The sequence below is a fragment of the Trichophyton rubrum genome (assembly GCF_000151425.1).
Source record: "Trichophyton rubrum CBS 118892 genomic scaffold supercont2.3, whole genome shotgun sequence".
NCBI classification, from domain to species: Eukaryota; Fungi; Ascomycota; class Eurotiomycetes; order Onygenales; family Arthrodermataceae; genus Trichophyton; species Trichophyton rubrum.
In genome coordinates this window covers 1,484,713-1,506,128 of record NW_003456426.1, presented here as the reverse complement: position 1 = coordinate 1,506,128, position 21,416 = coordinate 1,484,713, and the positions used below count along the sequence as shown (strand labels likewise).

The 21,416-nt window shown below is 47.4% G+C and overlaps 8 protein-coding genes and 1 non-coding gene across 12 annotated transcripts; 6 read left to right on the top strand and 3 right to left on the bottom strand.

Annotated features, from left to right (window-relative positions):
- Window positions 1-516: 516 nt before the first annotated feature.
- Window positions 517-4,536, bottom strand: TERG_03291 (uncharacterized protein; the record flags this gene model as incomplete). The annotated part of the gene is made up of 1 exon (XM_003236194.2): window positions 517-4,536. One exon carries the CDS (start codon window positions 4,534-4,536, stop codon window positions 517-519), a length of 4,020 nt encoding a protein of 1,339 aa, XP_003236242.2.
- Window positions 4,537-6,573: 2,037 nt separating this feature from the next.
- Window positions 6,574-7,556, bottom strand: TERG_03290 (uncharacterized protein; the record flags this gene model as incomplete). Its single annotated transcript, XM_003236193.1, has 2 exons — window positions 6,574-7,433; window positions 7,505-7,556. 2 exons carry the CDS (start codon window positions 7,554-7,556, stop codon window positions 6,574-6,576), a joined length of 912 nt encoding a protein of 303 aa, XP_003236241.1.
- A 282-nt stretch (window positions 7,557-7,838) lies between these two features.
- Window positions 7,839-8,937, top strand: TERG_03289 (prohibitin-2; the record flags this gene model as incomplete). Its single annotated transcript, XM_003236192.1, has 4 exons — window positions 7,839-8,007; window positions 8,070-8,138; window positions 8,197-8,552; window positions 8,614-8,937. 4 exons carry the CDS (start codon window positions 7,839-7,841, stop codon window positions 8,935-8,937), a joined length of 918 nt encoding a protein of 305 aa, XP_003236240.1.
- A 1,389-nt stretch (window positions 8,938-10,326) lies between these two features.
- On the top strand, window positions 10,327-12,276 carry TERG_03288 (uncharacterized protein). Its single transcript, XM_003236191.2, has one exon. The coding sequence runs from the start codon at window positions 10,932-10,934 to the stop codon at window positions 12,168-12,170; it is 1,239 nt and encodes a 412-aa protein (XP_003236239.1). The 5' UTR covers window positions 10,327-10,931; the 3' UTR covers window positions 12,171-12,276.
- A 9-nt stretch (window positions 12,277-12,285) lies between these two features.
- TERG_10528 lies at window positions 12,286-12,389 on the top strand. The gene has a single exon. It is a non-coding gene; the product is annotated as a tRNA-Lys (tRNA).
- A 370-nt stretch (window positions 12,390-12,759) lies between these two features.
- TERG_11979 (uncharacterized protein) lies at window positions 12,760-14,025 on the top strand (the record flags this gene model as incomplete). Its single annotated transcript, XM_047751008.1, has 1 exon — window positions 12,760-14,025. The coding sequence occupies one exon, from the start codon at window positions 12,760-12,762 to the stop codon at window positions 14,023-14,025; it is 1,266 nt and encodes a 421-aa protein (XP_047605899.1).
- A 105-nt stretch (window positions 14,026-14,130) lies between these two features.
- Window positions 14,131-16,033, top strand: TERG_11978 (uncharacterized protein; the record flags this gene model as incomplete). Its single annotated transcript, XM_047751007.1, has 2 exons — window positions 14,131-15,390; window positions 15,452-16,033. 2 exons carry the CDS (start codon window positions 14,131-14,133, stop codon window positions 16,031-16,033), a joined length of 1,842 nt encoding a protein of 613 aa, XP_047605898.1.
- A 576-nt stretch (window positions 16,034-16,609) lies between these two features.
- Window positions 16,610-19,367, top strand: TERG_03286 (uncharacterized protein; the record flags this gene model as incomplete). 4 transcript variants are annotated; one of them, XM_003236189.2, is made up of 3 exons in its annotated part: window positions 16,610-16,614; window positions 16,769-17,228; window positions 17,298-18,941. In XM_003236189.2, 3 exons carry the CDS (start codon window positions 16,610-16,612, stop codon window positions 18,939-18,941), a joined length of 2,109 nt encoding a protein of 702 aa, XP_003236237.2. The 4 variants fall into 4 exon arrangements, with proteins under 4 accessions (XP_003236237.2, XP_047604036.1, XP_047605896.1 ...); XM_047748062.1 differs by lacking the exon at window positions 16,610-16,614 and adding an exon at window positions 18,964-19,367 and having other exon boundaries at window positions 16,737-17,228; window positions 17,298-18,909; XM_047749544.1 differs by lacking the exon at window positions 16,610-16,614 and having other exon boundaries at window positions 16,737-17,228.
- A 403-nt stretch (window positions 19,368-19,770) lies between these two features.
- TERG_03285 (uncharacterized protein) lies at window positions 19,771-21,216 on the bottom strand (the record flags this gene model as incomplete). Its single annotated transcript, XM_047748061.1, has 2 exons — window positions 19,771-19,896; window positions 19,954-21,216. The coding sequence occupies 2 exons, from the start codon at window positions 21,214-21,216 to the stop codon at window positions 19,771-19,773; spliced, it is 1,389 nt and encodes a 462-aa protein (XP_047604035.1).
- Between the last annotated feature and the right edge of the window lie 200 nt (window positions 21,217-21,416).

The following is a 21,416-nucleotide window of genomic DNA, read 5'->3' as shown; positions in this document are numbered from 1 at the left end:
GAATGTCTGCTGCAAGACTGCTTATTTGTTTGCGCCTAGTATGGATGAGAGGGTTGTCATCCATCGGTTTCATCTCATTTGGTTTCTCCGGTGATGCAGCGTCGGAAGGAAAAGTAGGGTCATTGTAGATAAACAATGCGCAGCGTTTGCACAATGCTTCTTCCGGGCCACTGCTGTTTCCAGTGATTTCATCTAGACGAGCTATCTCTTCAGAGTCGTAAAGCCCGCGTCCATGTTTTCTCAACCTCATGTTCTGCGACATTAACTGCATGAAGAGCTCAAGGTAAACTGCACGCTCAGCTGCTGATAGGGACACACCAATGATATGCTCAGTCCAGGGAATATCATCTATATCAGGTACGTTCTACTCAAGTCAGCATCCACTCATATTGTTGAATAAAGGAGCCTCACTTTTCTCATAAACTTGTCCAAGAACCCCTGAGCAACCTGATGTCTCCTCTCATGCCACATAGTACTCCGTCGGGTCACTAAAGGCTGGAATTGTTCCACCTCTGTTCATATTAGCAACCTAGAACCGAAGGCCTTTGATAGAATTACCACACCTGTTCTCTCGCGTTGAATAGTCCGCAATCTCTCGTTCTCGACTTTCCGGCCGTCATCTTCATCGATACCTAGGTTGATACCAAGGAAGGGAGAAAAAGACTTGACATCAGCAAAGTTGTTTAGAGGAGGAGTTCCGGACAGAATCCACTTCTTCCTCGAAGAGATGGCTAGGGCAGCTGCATAGTTTCTGTCTTTTGAATATGTAAATTCATCGATGATGACTCTGTTAAACTCAAACATATGTAGCAGCGGAGAACGAACATTTCTCCAGTCAGTACTAGACTGGCAGAGACGGAATATTTCAACAGAAATGTTTCCCCCGTCCTTGCGGGTTTGTGTAGCTTTTTTTGGTTTTTTGGACTCCTGCTGTATCTCCGTAACTTGACCAACAGGGGAGGCTTCTCGCTGTCGTTTTCCAAGTTCAACAGCTGGAAAAATAGAACCGATATTCCCATTTGCCGTATCCTTCACTGTTGATTCATGGAGGTCAGTAAAAACTGCGGCTTGGCGCATCTTCTTAAGATATTCTTGAAATTTTTGCCCTTTCAATCGCCTTGAAGGCTTGTACTTAGATAGGCCGTTCCCTTGCCGAAGCTCCTCTTTTCTATCATCGATATTTTTCAAGACTGAGAGGGCTCCGGAAGTAAGAAGTCGATCTACCTGTTCAGATAATGAACTGAGGGCATCATGAAGCCATTCAACAAATATTCGTCCCTCTCCTTTGGGTAGCTCGGGAGCAGCAGCGAAACATTCCATCATAGCATAGTATGCAGTCCCTTTCAGAACTGATGTAGATACCAAGACGATATCGGCTTCCTCGAAATCACGGATGGTAGTAGAACCATGCGAGGAGTTTGTCTTGACTTCCAGAATTTTATAGGAATTGCCCAAAAATTTATGTATTTCTCTCTTCCATTGGTCAAAGAGATGGCCAGGAACCAAAATCATAGTGGCCTTGATCGGAATACGACCCCTGACAGACGCTGGAACAGTAGCACTATCTTCTTCGTATTTTACGTCAATAAGCCCCAGTGATATTGCCGTTTTACCATATCCAACCTCGTCTCCAAGAATTCCCCCGAGGACCATCTTCTCTATCGAAGCTTTGCCTTCCGCCCTCCAGTTAATGATTGGTAAAAGAGCCTCAACCACTTCCTCTTCCACAAACATTGGAGCACGATCGCTCTCTTGATTGCACATCCATTGAAGTGAACGTAGTTGTTCTTGCCGTAAATGGTGTCGTTTAAAATTTGGAGGTTGAGTGTGAGGTACATCCAGTTTGTTATTCTTTTCCAAAAGCTTGAGTAGCCGACGGGGGATGAATCCTGTTGTGTCTATACACAGGCGCCATTGCAAAGTTACATTGTCTTTAACACCCAGGTTACCAGCTGCCCTGTGGAGAAGGCTTAGGACATTCAAGCAAATCTGAAGATGAAGGATCGAGCTTTCATCAAGAGTTGTAAATCCCAAGAACGGCGCTGGGCGGCTCTTTATGCTTCTCTCGAAGGAGGCAGCATCTTCTGGGTTTTCATATGCATATACACGATCCTTTTCATCGAGGGCCCAAGCTAGCCGAGGTTTTTCAGGAGCACACGTTAAACACTCCAGTTTAAAACCAGGAAAGGGTATTTTGAGTGTTTCCCAGTTCTCAAATTGCTTAATACCAATTGCCCTCTGTAATACCCATCCAAATTTTTTGAGCATGGAAGCAGATTCCAGTAAATTCTCCTTCTTCACCATTCCAGGGACAATTTCTAAATCCGATGAATCAGCTAGAACTGAGCATTGAAGTACAGTGGAATAAGAACCATCACAGGTGTAGCTGCATGATGCAAGAACTTCCGAAGGACCTGGAATGAAAAATTGTGGAGGCGGCGACGTTCGGTAGACACTTAACGCAACGCTCGCAGTTTCCCTCCACTTTCGGTACCAACATGGAACAATATCTTGACCATGGCTGAGGTACAATGGGTTCCAATTTGGCCGAACTTCAGCTATTGTATTGCGTGCTTGTCCAAAACCAAGCCGCTCATGTTCAAGTGAGAAAATCCAAGAATCCAACTGATGAGGTCCAATTTCTGTAGGATCCAAGAATAAATAAACAGGGCTGCCTGGGGAATTTAGCCGCTTCCGCAAGCTTCCGCTTGCAGCACCACAATCAGGCAGCAGTTCATAAGCGCCACGGATGTCTATCTCCAAGTTCTTCATGTCTTCAGCCTTTGCATCTATATGAAGAATAGACCATGTTTTCAAGTTTCTAAAGCTTGGGTGTTGCAAGCCGGATCGGGCTGGCAAAGAATCGACCAGCTCACCACCACCTGCAACGAGAAGGTCAAATTGTGAGCTAATCGGTGACCCAATTAGCCATGTCCCATCAAATGAGTTATTGCCACTTGGCGTCATTTTGGCAATGGGTCGGCTTAGCATTTGTCGAAGAGGTGAGTTGCTTGGTTCTAATTTACTAGGTATAACATAGAGCAGCCATTGTAGTCCGATTGAAGTGCAAGTAAGCTTGAGAAACGAATTTGTGCCTTCATAAGTGATTGTCCAGCTACTTTGTCTCACTACCCCCTGGAATTTGAAAACATTGCTGAGAGAATGTTCAATTGTGTCTATGAACGTATCCCAAGCATGCTTAACATCTGGCGGCATATCTGGCTCTCGAAGGTCCTGAAACATATCGACGCTCAAGCCATTGATTTGGAGGCACATGGGCAGTCGAGTTTTGACCTGTGTCTCAAATTCTATTGGAGGCAGACGCAACTTCAACTCATCAGTTTCTACCGGCCTGTAGCAATGAGGAGGATTTTTACCACATTTCGAGCATGCTGTATGGCCACAAGCGACACAGGTCAAAATAATATCCGATCTTGTCCCTGTATGGCTGTCACAGTAGCAGAGACGTGCGGTTCTGAGGCTAAGCTGGTACAGTTCCCCTGTTGGGATGCCATTATCGTCTGCGATGTTCGCCAATAGTGGCACCATTGTGTAGTTTGGTGCAATTGAACGTTGCTGGGTAATGAGCTCGGAATCGTCAAGGTCACAAGGAGCGGTGGGAAGAGGTAAGGCTTGATACCCGAGAGTTAATGCAGTGATGATAGCAGCTCCCACTACGGTTGAGGTCATTGCATTTCCTGCCAAGTCATGCAAATCACGTTGGCTGTCATTGCCAATCAAAAGTCTGTCGATAGGAATTCCCTGCAAGGCGAGAGCTTCAATTCCCAAAAGAGGGCCACCTCTAGAAGTAATGAAATGCTGCCCCCGAGGTGTTAGGCACCCAGCAACACCGGAAGCCCTCTGGTCCAACTCTCTATCGAGTCCCTGAGAGAGGTCAATGACGCGGGATTTAGAGTTAATGTCATATCCCCGTGCAACGGTCCTTAGGAAGTTGACATCAAGGGTATCCCAAACTCGCTCCGTCTGGGTTCTGCTCCACCCATGCCAATAGAAGTCTGGCATCTGACATGTACCATTTTCCTGCCACTTAGTCAAAGGCCGCTTATCTCCGAGACCCTCTCTCATTCTATACCCAAGATGACGCGCTTTGTACCTTGTCCAATCAACTGCTTGACGATCTTTGTTTGAGTTGGCAGAAATATCGTTAACTGCATCGTGGAGGCGGATATCGTCGTGGGACAAGAGAAATTGGGTTACTGGAGAGCTTGCGGGTCTCTCCAATTTCTTCATTAACTGTGCAAAAGCAGATAACTTCCTTGACTTTGCCTCCTCCACCGGTTCTGTCACCAGCCTTCTCTGATCAATGCAAATCATATATCCTCTTTCCCGAGTCTGTGGAAGGTAATAGTTTTTAGAATCAATTTTCATATGATAGCCATTGTAGTCGATTTCTTGCAAGATGGTCTTGATTTGCTCCCAGGGGGCAGAACAAACATTCTCCAGGACAACCAATGCCGGACGGCACCTTTGCATATATTGAATGACTCCATAGAAGGTGTGGCCAGACTCTCCCATCTCCTCGAGTGATTTTCGGTAAAAGTTGAGAGCGGAAAAATCAACACAGGAGAAGCCAACAACGAGAAGGTCAGGGTCTGTAGGGACCTTTTTTACTGACCCAAACGCAGTAGTCCTATTTTGTGATGTCAATATCTATTCAGATATATCTGCAATAGGGTAAGTACATACGCCTCCTCTGCCACCAGTTCATTGACATCTCGAAAAATGATTTCTGGTGAAAAATTCCTCTGTATGTAGGACTGTTTAAATGCATCTATCTCTGCACTAAACAGATGGTGGAGGCGGAATGTTCTTCCAGTAAGCTGCCGAAGACCTATAATTCGGATAATCAGCCCATGAACTATGGAGGAGCGGGATAAACATACTGCTTTGTATCATTTCCAGGGCCAAGAGAGGGGACTCGGTGCCAGAGCACATGGTCGCAACGCGTAGTTCGCGGGAGCCAATATGACTGAGGAAAGAATCGAAGCCATTCTTGAGAGCCTGGGCAGTGAGGTCTTCAAAAATATCTTCAATCTTGCATATCGGAGGGAGGGATCTATCGAGCCCAGGCTTTGGTCGTTCACCAGGCAAAATAGTATACTTCCCTCTAAGTATCTCGGGAGGCACTGATTCCAGTAGAGACCTTACCTCTTCTGAGACAGCTTCACGGATATTAGGAGGGCTTTCCAGGCGTTTCTCTTGCAAAATAAAATCAATTGACGCGTCAAGAAGTAATTCAATATCCGTATCAGGGGTTCGGGGCGAAGGTATACTGCTATTTGACACAGAAGATATCGAGTTAGACGCGTCCGTCTCTCTCGGCGAACGGCCTTCCTCTGATATATCCATGCCGACAGAGAGCAGAGAGAATAAGGCCTTGAAATATAGTCGATCCGGGACACAGCGCGTAAACACCCAAAAATTCGAGTTATAACAAATTGGTTTAGGTGTGATATGAGCAAGATGGATATGTGATTTAGAGTAAAAGAAAAGCAATGTAAAGGCCGAGATAATGCGGCGCACAGCATATACTGTAGTGCGTTTATAGCTGGAGATCTCCATAGAAATACACTAAGAGTATTTCATTGCTGCCAATGTTATTATTATTAAAGGTGTTTGGTATTAAGATATTGTATATAGGCAGTTTCCAGTTTGTAAATACTCCTTTAAACCCATATAATGAAATCATTTTTTGGATGTATAACAATATGATTGTTGATATGTTTGACTCTAGGCCCTTTATAGAATATGTGGATATATAGTCATGCTCAGTCTCCAAAATCTTGGTATAAAGATGTCAAGAAGTAGCTAGGCCTTCTTAATGATACCGAAAAGGAATTATTCTATAGAGTATGGTATAAATATTGATGAGTTTGATACCAATTGTCATCTATAGAGCTCTGTTGGATTGCCGCAATGCTATATAAGATGGGCATAAAGTCCCCAGTTAGTCAAATCCAATTAATTTTTATTGGATGGATGAACCGTAAAAAGAGAAAGTATAGCGAGTACTATCAAATGGAGTAGTCATATAAATAGTACTGTCTCAACTAGCTGTGTTGATAATTCTGTTTATAAAGTTTTATAGCGCTGAAGTTGTTTTTGATATCAAATTTTAAGAGGAAAATAAAGGTCACGTGGACATAACTATGCCAGGGCTATTTGCTAGACATGGCTAAAGGTTTAGTAATTAAGTAGGTAGAGAGAGACTCAAATTAACAGAAGGGATAGTTCATTTTATTGAAGTTAGGGTAATGAATATAACATAAGAGAAGAGATAGACAGAGTATGGATGGTGATAGTGATCAAAGTAGATGCACAAAAAGCACCTAGGTAGCATTATGATAATCTAGCTTTCAACCTTTGAATATCACTCCAAGAACACCATCATGACAATGCCAGAGTATAAAACCGCCCATTCCGCCGTTGCGCCAAAGAAATCGAGTCATAGCTGATGTAGTTATACATGTATAACAAGGAAGCATACTTAACCGTTTTATGCCGTCCGGATTTTTTTAAGTTCAACAATCAAAAAAATATGCAAGTAGTAAACTACCTCATTCCTCCTTGAAGTAGTTGCTGTCGTAATACCATAATTTGATTGCGTTCTGTTGGCGGAAGAGCGTCGATTGCCGCTTGCGGCATGTTCAATACTTGCTGCAGTAGCTCTTCTTGACCAGGAACCTGTGCCACCGGTGGAGGTGCCTGTTGCTGAGGTGCAGCCTGCGGTGGAGGAGCGAAAGGGGTGGCATGTAGAGGAGGTGTTGCAACCTGGCCTGGAGCCGGGGGGTATGGTTGGTACTTCTGCTGCATCTGGGGCGGTGCTTGCTGAGCTGCTTGAGCTTGGGATGCTTGATCTACGACCGAGCCTAGCGTGTTGTAGTCAACTAGATTCATGAGAAGGAGTGCTTGAAATATAGCATATGCAAGCTGAGGGGCTTGTCTTAGGAGTTCTGTGGCCCGAGCGGGGTCTGCCATGACTAGCGATTTCATTTGCGATAGAACGTCCAGTAATTGAGGAGCCGGGAGCGAGGATAAGGTCTGTGATATAGCGTTGGGACATGTCAGGTTTGGAGGCAAATCGGCGCCGGGGGGCAGGGCTGGTAGCAGAGGAGCTTGTGAGCTCTGCCCATCTTGCCCGGCGCTACTCGACACACCCGGCTGGGCTTGCTGCGAATAATCCGGAGGGACCGAGTCCTTTTCATTGTTGTGAGGCCAGTCAACTCGAATTTTCCGTCCCATAACTTCGTAATCGTTCAGGTTGCGAATGGCAGAAGCGGCGGCATCTGCATCGGCGAAATCTGCAAAGCCATATCCCTTGGGCTTCCCCGTCTCAGGGTTTATCATAAGCCGGAATTTTGTCACCGTCCCTGCAGAACTGAGTATATCCTTCACCTGTTCCTCCGTAAGATCTAAGATATCAAACCCGTTAGCGCGAGATGCTAGAAGCTGAAGAGAAATCGAGGGCGACGCCAATACTCACTGTAAGGGATATTCCCGAGGAACACACTCTTTCCTGACCGTTCTGGAGCCATCTTCTCGTCTTTCTACAGTGCGCCAAACTAACAAAATCCTAAGAGCAGCCGTTTCCTGGAGACCTGCAGCGTTGTCTTGTCGATGGTTGTTTTTGCTTGCGTCGCGCAGAAGTTCGACTTTGGTCGTCTGCCCAAGCTTCCCCGATCGGGACTAGCGCGCGTTCCTGCTAAACTTCTTCACTTTCTCCAGATTCTGAAAGCAGCAGCAGAAGCAGATACAGGACGGACTGAAAGGAAAGCCAGCTACGTCTTTGGTCTTTCTCGCTTTTATATCAGAACACCATGGCAGACCCTCGCGAGACCTGGCAGAAGCTGCAGACCGCTATCCAGCAGCAGGGACGGAGAGGGTTCGGTGCTGGCGGTCCGGCTGGCGGAAGAGCCGCTGGTGGTATCGGAGCCTTGATTGCGCTGGGACTTGGAGGCTACGTGCTCTCAAATTCTCTGTTTAACGGTATGCTTCGCCGATTGAGAGGTATTTTGTTGAACACGGGCTGATTGTGGCATGTGGTGCAGTTGACGGTGGTCACCGAGCAATCAAATACACAAGAATAGGTGGTGTGAAGAAAGAGATATACAACGAAGGTAAGCAAGCTCTCATGGCACTTCAATATACAATATACCCATGCTAATATGTTATAAGGAACACATTTCCAAATCCCCTGGTTTGAGACTCCTATAATTTACGATGTTCGAGCGAAACCGCGCAATGTTGCGTCTCTCACAGGCACCAAGGATCTGCAGATGGTCAATATAACCTGCCGTGTGCTATCACGACCGCGAGTCGAGGCTCTTCCACAGATCTACCGTACCCTCGGAACTGACTTTGACGAGAGAGTTCTTCCATCCATTGTTAACGAGGTTTTGAAGAGTGTGGTGGCCCAATTCAACGCTAGTCAGCTTATCACACAGCGAGAGAGTGTTGCTCGTCTTGTACGAGAAAACTTGGCCAGACGTGCGGCACGCTTCAATATAATGCTTGATGACGTTTCTCTAACGGTATGGTTTACTTCATTTCAATTTCTTCCTATAACTCAATTAATCTAACTGTTTTCTGCAGCATCTTGCCTTCTCTCCCGAGTTCACTGCTGCTGTTGAAGCCAAACAAGTTGCCCAACAGGAGGCCCAGAGAGCCGCCTTCATTGTTGACAAGGCTCGCCAGGAGAAACAGGCCACCGTCGTCAGAGCACAGGGTGAGGCTCGATCTGCCCAGCTTATCGGAGATGCCATCAAGAAGAGCAAGAGTTATGTTGAACTACGAAAGATCGAGAACGCCAGAAATATTGCCCACATCCTTCAGGAAGCTGGTGGAAAGAACAAGATGTACCTTGATTCCGAAGGTCTGGGCCTGAATGTTACGGCTCACGGTGATTCGTCTGATTAAGTTCTTGGGCATGGCACGGTCTCCTGAAGCCTCTGCATAGCTGGTCTGCGGCGCTCATCAGAGCTAAGGGAGGAAGTTTGGTTCCGTTTTAAGCTTGTGTATAAATACCTGTACCACTTTATTCTACTCTACTACTACATGTTCAAAATCTCCTCAATCTCCTGTAATACAGCTGCATGAATACTACAGATATGCCCTGAGGCAGACAACCCTGTTCGCTTTTGTAACCATTGCCTTATGAGAGAAGAAGATTAGGTGTGAGCTTATCGTTACACTCCTTTTTCTTCATAAGCCAACAACCAAAATCTTTCAACCTCAGGCCGGGATTTTTTGAGTGTTTAGCCATTTGACCACTTTCATTGCAAAGTACAATTGGATGTGGCCCTTACAGCAGTCAGCAACAACTAGCCAACGGGATATTTATGAGGGGTGTAAAAATAATACTTGTGTCCCACCAAGTATATCTCCAGCCTTGCATCAAATCGCGCTGAAAACTTATACCCACATTGCGATGGTCCAAGAGACATAAATAGGAAGATGACCGGAATTCCAGATACTTCTAGCCGCGTTATTGTTTGACCGAAAGTGCCATATCTGCCTATCCTGTTTATACCAGCAGCAGCTCCGGCAGGCCTATTGTCCTTACACGATGGTAGACGTAGCTGGGCTTGTCGTTGGAGTAATAGCCTTATGGAAGACAAGCTTTGAAATTCTTGATGTGCTCGATTGCGGTAAAAAAAAAAAAAAAAAATACGGATTTGACTTCGAGATTCTTCGATCGAAACTTGAAGTTGAGAGGCTTCGACTTCTAGCATGGGGGGGAGTCCGCAGGCCTCAATTCTGTTGGCCAGAGAGGCACAACTGTACACATCGAACTGCAACAAGATGCCATCAGGAAGACTGTTCTCGAGCTTCTCGGTGCCATTCGACACTGCTTCGAGCAGTCATCCAGGTTGCAAATCCATCTGTGGTGGGATAGGTACTTACCCACATATCAATTTTGTATCATCACAGCAGGTTTCTGCGGGCGTCGAGGTTAGGTATGTCTGTCTCAAGGCCAGAAAGGTGCCTCCATTGCGATACCCACCTCGGACATCTAATAGAGCCGTTGACCAAACCTATTACCACTACCAGTTCAAGTTCATAGATCAATAGGAGGATGAAGAGACCTCCGAGTACATGAAGTCCATAATCGACCCAAACCAATGGATAACACCCCAGCCTCCTTTCCAGCGGTTCTAGACTATTGCCCTGAAATCCATCAATATTGAAATTATACCCTCAGAAGATTCAAACCAAGGGATTGTTAAGTCGACAATCGAATACCAATCGAGCGTAGCCATTGGAAGTGAACGGCGGCTTGGTGACTTACACGCGCCTGACGAACCCCATATTCATCTCACCCCCAGAATGCAGATCAGGACCCCACAGAGAGCAACATAAAGTCCACTTTAGAGAACTGCATCGGTTCTTTCGACAGCATGTTTATAATGCAACAAAATTTGGGGAATACACGAGCACACCGTCTGAAGAAGATGCCATTGATTTAATGGTTATTAATGCCACGGGTACCGGAGATGCCGAGATGCTTGCTAGAGCATGGTGTGCAGAGAAGGGTAAAATGCGGTTAGAAGGAAGGACGGAGGCCCTTGTTATACTTGCACTGTCCAAGCAGCGAGTAAGGGGGCTTTGGGGACGGGGGTATTAATATGGGTGACATAGTATATTCAGGTATTATCAGTGAAATAGACCAAGTGTGAAGTCCAAACTCAGATTGCAAGTATATAATGAGCTCAGAATCGTAGATATGATAGGCCATCTACATCTATCAAATAGTTGTTTATTCGTGAAGTTGAAATAGAGTTGACTATTCGGCTGTTGAACACTTTTTAGCGCCAAGAGGTGGAAATAAAACCCAAAGTTTGATTCAACAACGAAAAATCTACACAAGCATCAACTCTACCGTATGCTAATTGGTAATATTGGCCTCGAAAATGGAAGACCCAAATGATGCAGCCATTGACTCTATCGACGTCGATCTTGATACCCAGGAGATACTACTGGCCGCATCACAGCACGATGTTGCAAAACTGCGTGAGCTGATCCGCAACAATGAAAAGGACGAGAACCCCGCCAACGCGAAAGACCCAGAGACAGGATATACACCTTTGCATGCAGCTATAGCAGCATGTGAAGCTGAGAGGGTCAATGTAACAAATGGCGATACAGCTGAGCATACGATGAGTGAACAGGAGACGATAGAAGGCGGGGTGAAGACCGTGAAATTTTTACTTCTAGAGGGAGCTATATGGAACGATTTGGATGTCAATGACGAAACCCCCGGGTGTATGGCCAGAAGACTCGGGCTTACGGAATTGTACCAGCTAATGGTTGATGCTGGAGTGCGCGCAGAGCTGTTATTGAACAGATTGGAGGGGTACGAGCAGCTGGAAGATGAGGATGAAAAAGCTGGGACTACAGAAGAGAAAGAGGCGGGGAATGATGCAGCTGAAGGTGAAAAGCCGGCTGAGGCTGCTGATATGACAGTTGGAGAAGGGGTTGTCCAAGATCCGAGTGTTAGTAATGAGCATTACCTGAGTTCCGGATTGACATTCCAGGAGAATAGGCTACTAGATGGAGATAAGAACGGAGTGATGATGGCGTGGGAAACCGGTATAATGGAGAAGTCAGCCAAAGCCTTGCTCCCTTCGCCCGGACTTAGAGTGTTGAATGTCGGACATGGCATGGGAATCGTTGACGGAATTCTTCAGACTCTGCAACCAAGTGCCCACCATATCATCGAGGCACATCCAGCTGTGGTAGCAGATATGAAGAGCAAGGGATGGCATGAAAAGGAGGGAGTGACAATACACGAAGGCAGGTGGCAAGACATCCTACCCAAACTCGCTGCTGAGGGAGTGATGTTTGACGCCATCTACTATGATACCTTTGCTGAGTCGTACTCCGACTTCCGCGACTTTGCTTCAGAGCATGTAATAGCATTGCTCGAGCCCGAGGGACGATGGAGTTTCTTCAACGGCATGGGAGCTGACAGGCAGATCAGCTATGATGTGTACCAAAAGGTGGTTGAGATGGACCTGATGGAGGCTGGATTTGATATCGACTGGACAGACATTGCAGTGCCTTCACTGGAGGGCGAATGGGAGGGAGTCAGGAGGAAGTACTGGGTCGTTGATAACTACAGACTGCCCTTGTGTAGATACTCTGATTAAATCGTTGTCTAAAGCCGTAAGATATCCAAGGTAGCCAGGGTTCCCCCTACGTGTTTGGCTCCTACTTTGCTTATTTGGTGAACAGGAAGTAGGCCGCCCCCTTCACATCAAGTCAGCCCGGCTAGCTCAATCGGTAGAGCGTGTGACTCTTATACTCTTATGGCAAGTTTATAACGGTTGGCCATCACAAGGCTGCGGGTTCGAGCCCCGCGTTGGGCTTTCTTTCCTTTTTTTTTTTTTTTTTTTTTCTCTAGTGTTTTGTTTTGTTAGTATTTTTCAGCATTTATGGCTTCTATTTAGTTTTTAATAAATTTTTTAATTCTATTTCTATTAGAAGAATTATTCTGATCGTTTCTTTTTCAGACACTTTTCATCGTCCGGAGGCCGTCTTTTTGAGTGCGCTTGTTGGCGCGCGCTTACCTAATACACCACTTAACGCGCTTCGCGTCCCAAAGAAGAAGCGCGACGATTTCGCATCAAACAAAATCTTTTGAACCTCCGGCTTTCTTCGCCAGCGAAAGCACCAACCACAGCTTCACGACCGGAATGACTTCATGTTGAATGTCATTTACTGTGATTGTAATTGATCATGTCTACACCTTCGTCGTCTCGTCGTCGTGGACGTCCATCGCAGTCGTCTGCTAACTCTACTCCGTCCAGGGGCACTGCGCAACCGCAGGTGGTTATCTCCAGCCCCGCCCCTTCTCGCCAGACTCAGAACAACCCAGACCAGACTACTACGCCTCGCAACCGGAGAGTAGCTGACAATGGGGTCCCATCCTCATCGCCTATTTTCTTCCAGTCGTCTCCAGCCGGGGCCGGGTCTGCAGCCAATGCTGCGCCAGACCGAAGCTCACCGATGCCATCTTCTCCTCTAGGCGATCGTGACACTACTCCACGGCCTACTCGCCCATTAGTTGAAGGTTTGTCCTGTTGGCTATGTAAAGTGTTGTCTAATTGTACTAATTCCTACATAGACTCTTCGCCTATAAGGTACATGTCGAGTTCCAGTCCAGGACGACCAGGAAACAGTCAAACTCGACGGAATGATATACCCACCAGCAGCAGTGGCTTATTTCTCCGTTCTCCTAACCCCAATGCTATTACTACACGAAGAGGCGATATCCATTCAGATGCGTTCTCTACCACCGGTACCAGGCGCAGGACATTGTTTGTGGATGAAAGCGGTATGCCAGTCCGCAACCGTGAGCCGCTGTCTGATGCTACATTCTCCAACCTCAACCCCGACACATCAGAGGCAGACATTCTAGGAGGGACTTCTACACGATACATATGGGGTACAAATATAGCTATCACTGATGCATTTGAATCGTTCAAAAACTTTCTTTACAACTTTGCTCGGAAACACCGTATGATCTACGATGGTGCTACTGAAGCTGAAATCCGTGCATTAGGCTCTTCTGCAGATGAGAAGGAATATGTCAGGATGTTGAACGAAATGCGACAGCTTGGTGTCAATGGCCTCAACCTTGATCTCCGAAATCTCAAGGCCTTTCCGCCCACCATCAAATTATGGCATCATATTCAATATTACCCTCAGGAAATAGTCCCAATTATGGATCAATGCCTTAAGGATGTCATGGTTGTGTTGACTGGGGAGGAGATAGAGCGTGCGCGGCAAAGCAATCAGCGAAGACCAGCGGCAGCTGCGAGAGATACTAGCTCTATTCCTGCATTCCATACCTCAGACGCCGATGGAAATGGTAACGCCCCTGCTCAACAGGATTCTTCTAGTATTCTAGCAGATATTGAAAGCAGACCATACAAGGTCTTTCCGTTTGGCTTGGATAAGTCTACAAACATGAGAGACTTGGATCCGGTTGGTATGTTTTAGCTTTTCCCCACCAGATGTTACTCCTATATCTGACGATCAATAGACCTAGACCACCTTATAAGTGTAAAGGGTCTTGTCATCCGAGCAACTCCCGTCATACCGGATATGAAAGAAGGTACATATTATTCTATCTATTTTACCCGTAAACTTCTAATATTAACAAACTTTGCAGCATTTTTCCGATGCGATGTATGTTTCCACTGTGTCAGAGTTGAGATCGATCGGGGAAGAATTGCCGAACCTACGCGCTGCCCACGACAGCTTTGTGATACACAGAACTCAATGCAGTTGATCCATAACCGCTGCAGATTTGCCGATAAACAAATCATCCGTCTCCAAGAAACGCCAGACTCAATCCCAGATGGCCAAACACCTCATTCAGTATCGCTCTGTGTATATGATGAATTGGTGGACATGTGTAGAGCTGGTGATAGAATAGAGGTCACTGGTATCTTCCGATCCAGCGCAGTTCGAGTTAACCCGCGACAACGAAGCACAAAAGCGCTTTTTAAGACTTATGTTGATGTCTTGCATGTTCAAAAGATAGACAAGAAGAAACTTGGAATTGATGCGTCGACAGTGGAGCAGGAACTCTCAGAAAAAGTTGCCCGGGAAGTCGACCAAGTGCGGAAGATTTCACAGGAAGAAGAAGAGAAAATCAGGCAAACTGCGGCTCGGCCAGATGTGTATGAATTGCTGGCTCGGTCGTTGGCCCCCAGCATTTACGAGATGGAAGATGTTAAGAAGGGCATCCTCCTACAGCTTTTTGGAGGGACAAACAAGACTTTCGAGAAGGGCGGAAACCCCAGATACCGAGGAGATATTAATGTTCTGCTCTGTGGAGACCCTTCAACATCGAAGTCACAGCTGCTTAAGTATGTGCATAAGATTGCACCTCGAGGTATATATACCAGCGGCAAGGGTTCGTCTGCAGTCGGTTTAACAGCCTACGTGACTCGAGATCCGGAATCCAAGCAGCTGGTGTTGGAGTCTGGTGCTTTGGTCCTGTCTGATGGAGGCGTTTGTTGTATTGATGAATTCGATAAGATGAACGACGCTACCCGATCAGTTCTCCATGAAGTCATGGAACAACAGACAGTGTCCATTGCAAAGGCTGGCATTATCACCACCTTGAACGCAAGAACTAGTATTCTTGCCTCAGCCAATCCAATTGGAAGCAGATACAACCCTAATCTCTCCGTACCCCAGAATATCGACTTACCCCCTACTCTCCTTTCCCGATTTGACTTGGTGTACCTTGTCCTCGACCGCGTGGACGAGCAGAATGATCGTCGCTTGGCAAAGCATATGGTAGGAATGTACCTAGAAGACGCGCCTGAGACAGGCTCGTCTGAGGAGATATTGGTAAGATTCGACCCTTCCCCGTCTAAATAATATGTGAAACGTGTACTAATTTATTCGCTAGCCCATCGAATTCCTTACCAGTTACATCACCTATGCAAAGACACGCATTTCACCCAAGCTCACCCCCGCTGCAGGAGCGGCGCTTACAGACGCATATGTTGCTATGCGTAAGCTAGGAGATGACATCCGAGCAGCGGAGCGCCGCATCACTGCTACTACACGCCAACTGGAGTCTATGATCCGTCTCTCCGAGGCTCATGCAAGAATGAGACTCTCTGAAGAAGTAACGGCAGACGATGTCGAAGAAGCAGTCAGACTCATCCGATCTGCCCTGAAGCAAGCTGCTACAGATGCTCGCACAGGCCTAATTGATATGAGCCTACTGACAGAAGGTACAACTGCACGAGAGCGAAGATTGCGAGATGACATGAAAAAGGCCATCCTGGCAATAGTAGACGAGCTTGGCGGACGCGGTACAGGGGCTCGATGGGCTGATGTGCTGAGGAAGCTGAACGAAGGCACCGTCCCTGTCGAAGGGGCTGAGTTTATGGAGGCTGTCAAGTCGCTTGAGACTGAAGGTCTGATCAATGTTGTTGGCGAGGGTGCCAGGCGGAGCATTCGCCGTGTCTTGGGGACTATCTAGACCATAGAGTAGATGATACCTTTTACTATGTTGCACCCTTCCATATCCCAGCAACAACTGACACCTCTCTTTTAGTACATTCTGCTCAGTATACTCTATAGACGCCCTATACACGCGCCGGCGTGCTTACTAAGCAGTATTGACGTCAAGTTAGCCTCGGATAAACTATGGCCCGTGCCCCACCGGGCGGCAACCTTGTTTTCACGTGACTGAAAGCCTTATCCCCATTGGTGGACATCACCTGACCCGCTTGTCGCAGAAACTTCTTTTGCTTCTTCGTCGCTTTCGATTCGCCTCTTTTTTCGCGGTCTCGCCGGATTCGCTGCACGATCTCGTGTTGAGTCGTCCCGTCTGGTGGCGACAGGCGGCGGTGGGGACTTTGAACCTGCGAGGAGCTAGCTAAGCTTGGTGCAATCAACCAAGCGCAAGGTATCCTGGTGTTAATGCGCAGGCGAAGTTGACTCTCCTCTCCCGGGACCTTCTCCTCCTCCCGTCAGTCTTCATCGCCGTGCCTTGCAGTCTGTCGTTGAGAAACCCCGATTCTGGAGAGCTCGTAGCCGTCAGTTCGAAGCTACGATGAGGTATGTCTGCTCGGCTTGCTGCCCTCTTATCCCCCCGTATTTTAACGTTTCTTTCTCCCCAGCCGTCGCTCGTTGCTTGTTTTCCTTGGAAAGAGAGGAAGACGAGATGGAAGAAGACCTGAATGCTGATTGTATCTGTTTTCTTTGACGATAGGTTCGGGCAGCAGCTGCGTTCGTCACTGATTAAAGAGTACGCCTGGCATTACATTGCCTATGAGGACCTTAAAGATGCGTTGAAGACGCCATTTGAGACTGAACCGACGCTTGAAAACCCTTCGCCAAAACGCAAGCCATGGACCGAAGAGGACGAGAGACGGTTCGTTGCTCTGCTGGAGAGCGAGCTCGACAAGGTTTTCACCTTCCAGAAAGTGAAGAGCGATGAGATCGTTCGGCGGATCAAGGCCAGCGATAAAGAGGTGAGCGAGGTGGTTGGGCGACTGGACCAGGCCACCGCTACCAGCGGGTCAGTGAGAAACCGACAGCCTCCTCCTTCCGACGATGACTTTTTGCTACTCGAGGAAGACCTCAGTGATATTATTGCAGACGTCCATGATCTTGCAAAGTATACCCAGCTGAACTACACTGGTTTCCAGAAGATCATTAAAAAGCACGATGTAAGTGTTCCTTTTTCCCAATTGGGTATTTTATTCCCATTTGTTGATCAGTCGGCCAACGTTGAATAGAAACAAACTAGCTGGTGTCTCCGACCAGTTTTCGCTACCCGCCTGAGAGCAAAGCCATTTTTCAAGGACAATTACGACGCCTTTGTGGTCAAACTGTCCAAGCTGTATGATCTGGTCAGGACCAAAGGTCACCCTGTGGAGGGAGACAGCGCTGCTGGTGGGTCGCAACAGAATTTTGTCCGCCAAACCACCAAGTACTGGGTCCACCCAGACAACATCACAGAGCTCAAGCTTATCATCTTGAAGCATCTGCCTGTTCTTGTCTTCAATGCGTCAAAGGAATTCGAAGAAAGTGATGCTGCCATCTCTTCAATTTACTTTGATAATACCGATACCTGGGAACTCTATACCGGGCGATTGAAGAAGACCGAAGGAGCTGAAGCCATTCGCCTAAGATGGTACGGCGGAATGGAGAATGATCAAATATTCGTCGAGCGTAAGACACATCGCGAGGACTGGACTGGAGAGAAATCTGTCAAGGCTCGATTCCCGATTAAAGAGAAATACGTCAATGCCTACCTGGAAGGGCGTATGACTGTGGAATCTATCTTCGAAAAAGCACGCAAGGAAGGAAAGAAGAGCGAAAAGCAGATCGCGGACTGGGAGCAGCTCGCTCGAGAGATCCAGTACCGTGTTATTACCCGGCAACTCGTCCCCGTAAACAGATCGTTCTACCATCGAACCGCCTTCCAGCTTCCTGGCGACGCCAGAGTTCGCGTCTCCCTCGACACTGAACTAACTATGATCCGAGAAGACAACCTCGATGGCCGTCAACGCTGTGGTCAGAACTGGCGCCGAATGGATATTGGAATTGACTACCCATTCAAGCAGCTCCCCGCCGCAGATATTGAGCGGTTTCCTTACGCCGTGCTTGAAGTCAAGCTTCAGACACAAGCCGGTCAAGAGCCTCCACAGTGGATTAAGGAGCTTACTTCAAGCCATCTAGTTGAAGCCGTGCCTAAGTTTAGTAAATTCATTCATGGAACCGCAACCCTCATGCCAGATCGTATCAATCTGCTTCCCTTCTGGATGCCCCAGATGGACGTTGATATCCGCAAGCCCATCACTCCAGGATTTGGTATAGAACGTCCCGTTCAGTCTAACCAGTCAACCAGCGATGACATGCTAGAGGATGACGATTCTGACGATGAAGGTGGAATTCGGGTAGATGGTACTGATGTAACCACTCAGACAAACGGTGCTGCTGGAAATGGTATGCAGTACCATGACAGCCAAGGCGACGAGGCCAACGGATATACCGCGAATGAGACCAATAACATGGTTGCTCCTGGCAACCTTCTTGATATTGAAGAGCGTATAGCCGCTGACGGTCTTCTTGGTGGCAATGACTACCCCTTATATGACTCCGAGGATGAATCTAATGCTCAGGACGAGTTGGAGGAGGCCAGACAGGTTGGTGGCTTGCAGTACTACTATAAGCTTACCAAATATAACCTCAAGTCGGCTGGGCGCAATACCATCCAGTTCTTGAGCTATCTTCGCCCGTTCCCCCAACCTACTGAGCTACCCGAAGGTGCTGGTGGTGGCCGCAACCGTCGTATTCTAGGAGATGACATCCAGGTGAAGAGGTTCAAAGCCCCTAAGGGCAAGAGTAAGCTGTTCTTAACTATTCTATTCACTTGAATCTCTTCTAACATCATTGCAGGAATCCATGTTCCAGTTCGAGTCGAGCCCAAGGTGTTCTTCGCCGTTGAACGTACGTTCCTCTCATGGCTTGAATTCTCTATCTGGGTGAGCGGGATTGCTCTCACGCTTCTCAACTTTGGGCACGACAAAATCAGCATCATCACTGCCTGGGCGTTCACCGTCATGGCCTGTCTACTCCTTGTATACAGTTTCCTGTTATACATGTGGCGAGTCGATAAGATTCGTAAGCAGCGAGACGTCAAGAACGTGTACCATGAGAAATGGGGTCCAACTATCCTCTGTCTTGGTGTGATCGTCTCGGTCATCATTAACTTCTCCCTAAGAGCCAAAGCAGGTGGACTGTTTGGGCCTGGCGGAAGTGCCAACAACACCGGAACACTAGTGATTGCCAGTAGTAAGTAGTGGGCTTGCCATTGGCATCTGATCGATTTACTCATATATATACACAAGCATTAAATGATGATCTATGTGCATCTATATATGCTCACTGTCACAGTCCTATTGGAAAAGCGCCTCTATCTATTTCTGTATCTCTATTTCTTGTTTCCTTTTGATTTGATACCTGTTGCCTATATAGCTTGACTTTGATACTTGGTGTTCATGTATGTGTTTTGGTTTGATAATACTTCACTTATCGGCTTTGGCGTTGACAGCGTGTTTTGGTTAGCAATAAATAAACTTCATCTTTTCACCTATTTTATTCCAATACATATCATAAAAGTAATGATTTTTCATTGTGAGGGGCAATCTAGATGGTAGAGTGTACAATAAGATTCAAGGTATAAAAATGAGCCACATAGATGGTCTACCTCCTTTTAATGCTAACGTCAATATTACCCAGGACCCATGCGGCAGTGAAGACTGCAAGGATAGCGCCGAAAATGCTCAATGGTTTTCTGAAGGCAGCCAGGAAAGGATAGTTGTATGTTACCTAATTTCCATGGTTAGTTTGGGTACGCAGGCACGGAGTATGATGGGGAGGACATACGATGATGAACCCATCCTTAGCCTCATCTCCAACCTTGGTAGTAGAGATATTCAGGACAGTTCTGCCCTTGGTATCTAAAAAGGTCTTGTAGAATGAAATTTCAGAACGGATATGGTTGGGAATACCCAGTCCGTCAACTATCTCGTACTTAACGTTCTCAGCCCCCTCGGGCAGAATGATTCTAATTTCCAAGTCCTGGTACTGAACACCCTCAGGAATCTTTGGCCCCTCAATGAACGGCACTTTGAGGACGTAGGACTCGCCAGAGCCGGTTTTCTGTTTCCGCAAAACGCTGGAGAGTGGGTTATTCCAGCCGATTTTGAAGCTGTACTTCCAGTCCCCGAAGATGGGGTAACGTGGGCGTAAATCCAAGAGGCCGAGACGAGTTTCTGTAGCCGGTAGGAATCGGCTGGTCGAGACATTGCCGATGTCGTCAATGAAGTAAGGGTTGACAGACCCTGGAGCAAGGGGCACTCTGATCAGGTTCAAGGCTACGCTCTGTGCGTTGTGGAACTGCTTCTTGGTCCATTCAACTCGGGAGAACTGCTTGGTGAGTTTGGCGGCGTCGTTTCTGAACCAGAATCGGTCTTCAGTGGCCATATTACCGCCCCAGTGGGATATCTCGATATCACGCTCGAGGCGAGTGCACGTCACCACGGGTCTAGTGTACTCGTAACGGACGGTGATGGGTGCACTGGTGCCCGGCTTGACTTCCATATCGTACGGACCATAAGTAAAGGTGCTACCCTCACGCTTAGGGTCCTCTTCGGACTTGAGAGTGGTAGGTCGAGTGTAGTCCGGAACATCTGTGCCACGGAACTTGACGGTCGTCTTCTGCTTGTTGGTGGTGTAGGCGGACGGCACGAACTGCGGGAAGGTATAGGAGAGATATTGCTTGCCATCCTGTTCAATTGCAGCAGGAATAGGAGTAAGAGCGGATTGCAGGTGGTATGACAGCGTCAGGGTCAGCTTTGCGGCCGGTTCGAGGGGCTGATGGAGGTGTATGATGAAGTATTGATGCGAGCTATAGCCAACTGTCAGAACCCTTTTCTTTTCTACCCTTTTTCGCAATAAATAGGGCTCACCTTGAGGGAATCTGCCGTGTCGAGGTGACTGTGAACTTCTTCTTCTCTTCTGAGTCCTTTGGCCAGCCTTCGAGGCCGCCGACTTTGTTGGTTGTGTCTGTTGGAAAGGCCACATAGTACTCTGACTGCGGCCGCTTGTCGACATTCTCAACCACAACATTGATAGACTCCCGCACATAGCTCTTCTCCAAATTGATTATGCGCACTAGATTGTTATTCCGAAAGACCTGCGGCGGCCTGAAGTTTTTCGGAAGGACCTGGATAGCGGGCTCTGTAGCCGTGGTGTTTGCGGCCGTCGCAGAGACGAGGCCGCACGAGAGCAGCAGCGCGGCGAGCAGCTTCATGGCGACTGTGAGCGTCCAACGGCCACTCGAGGCC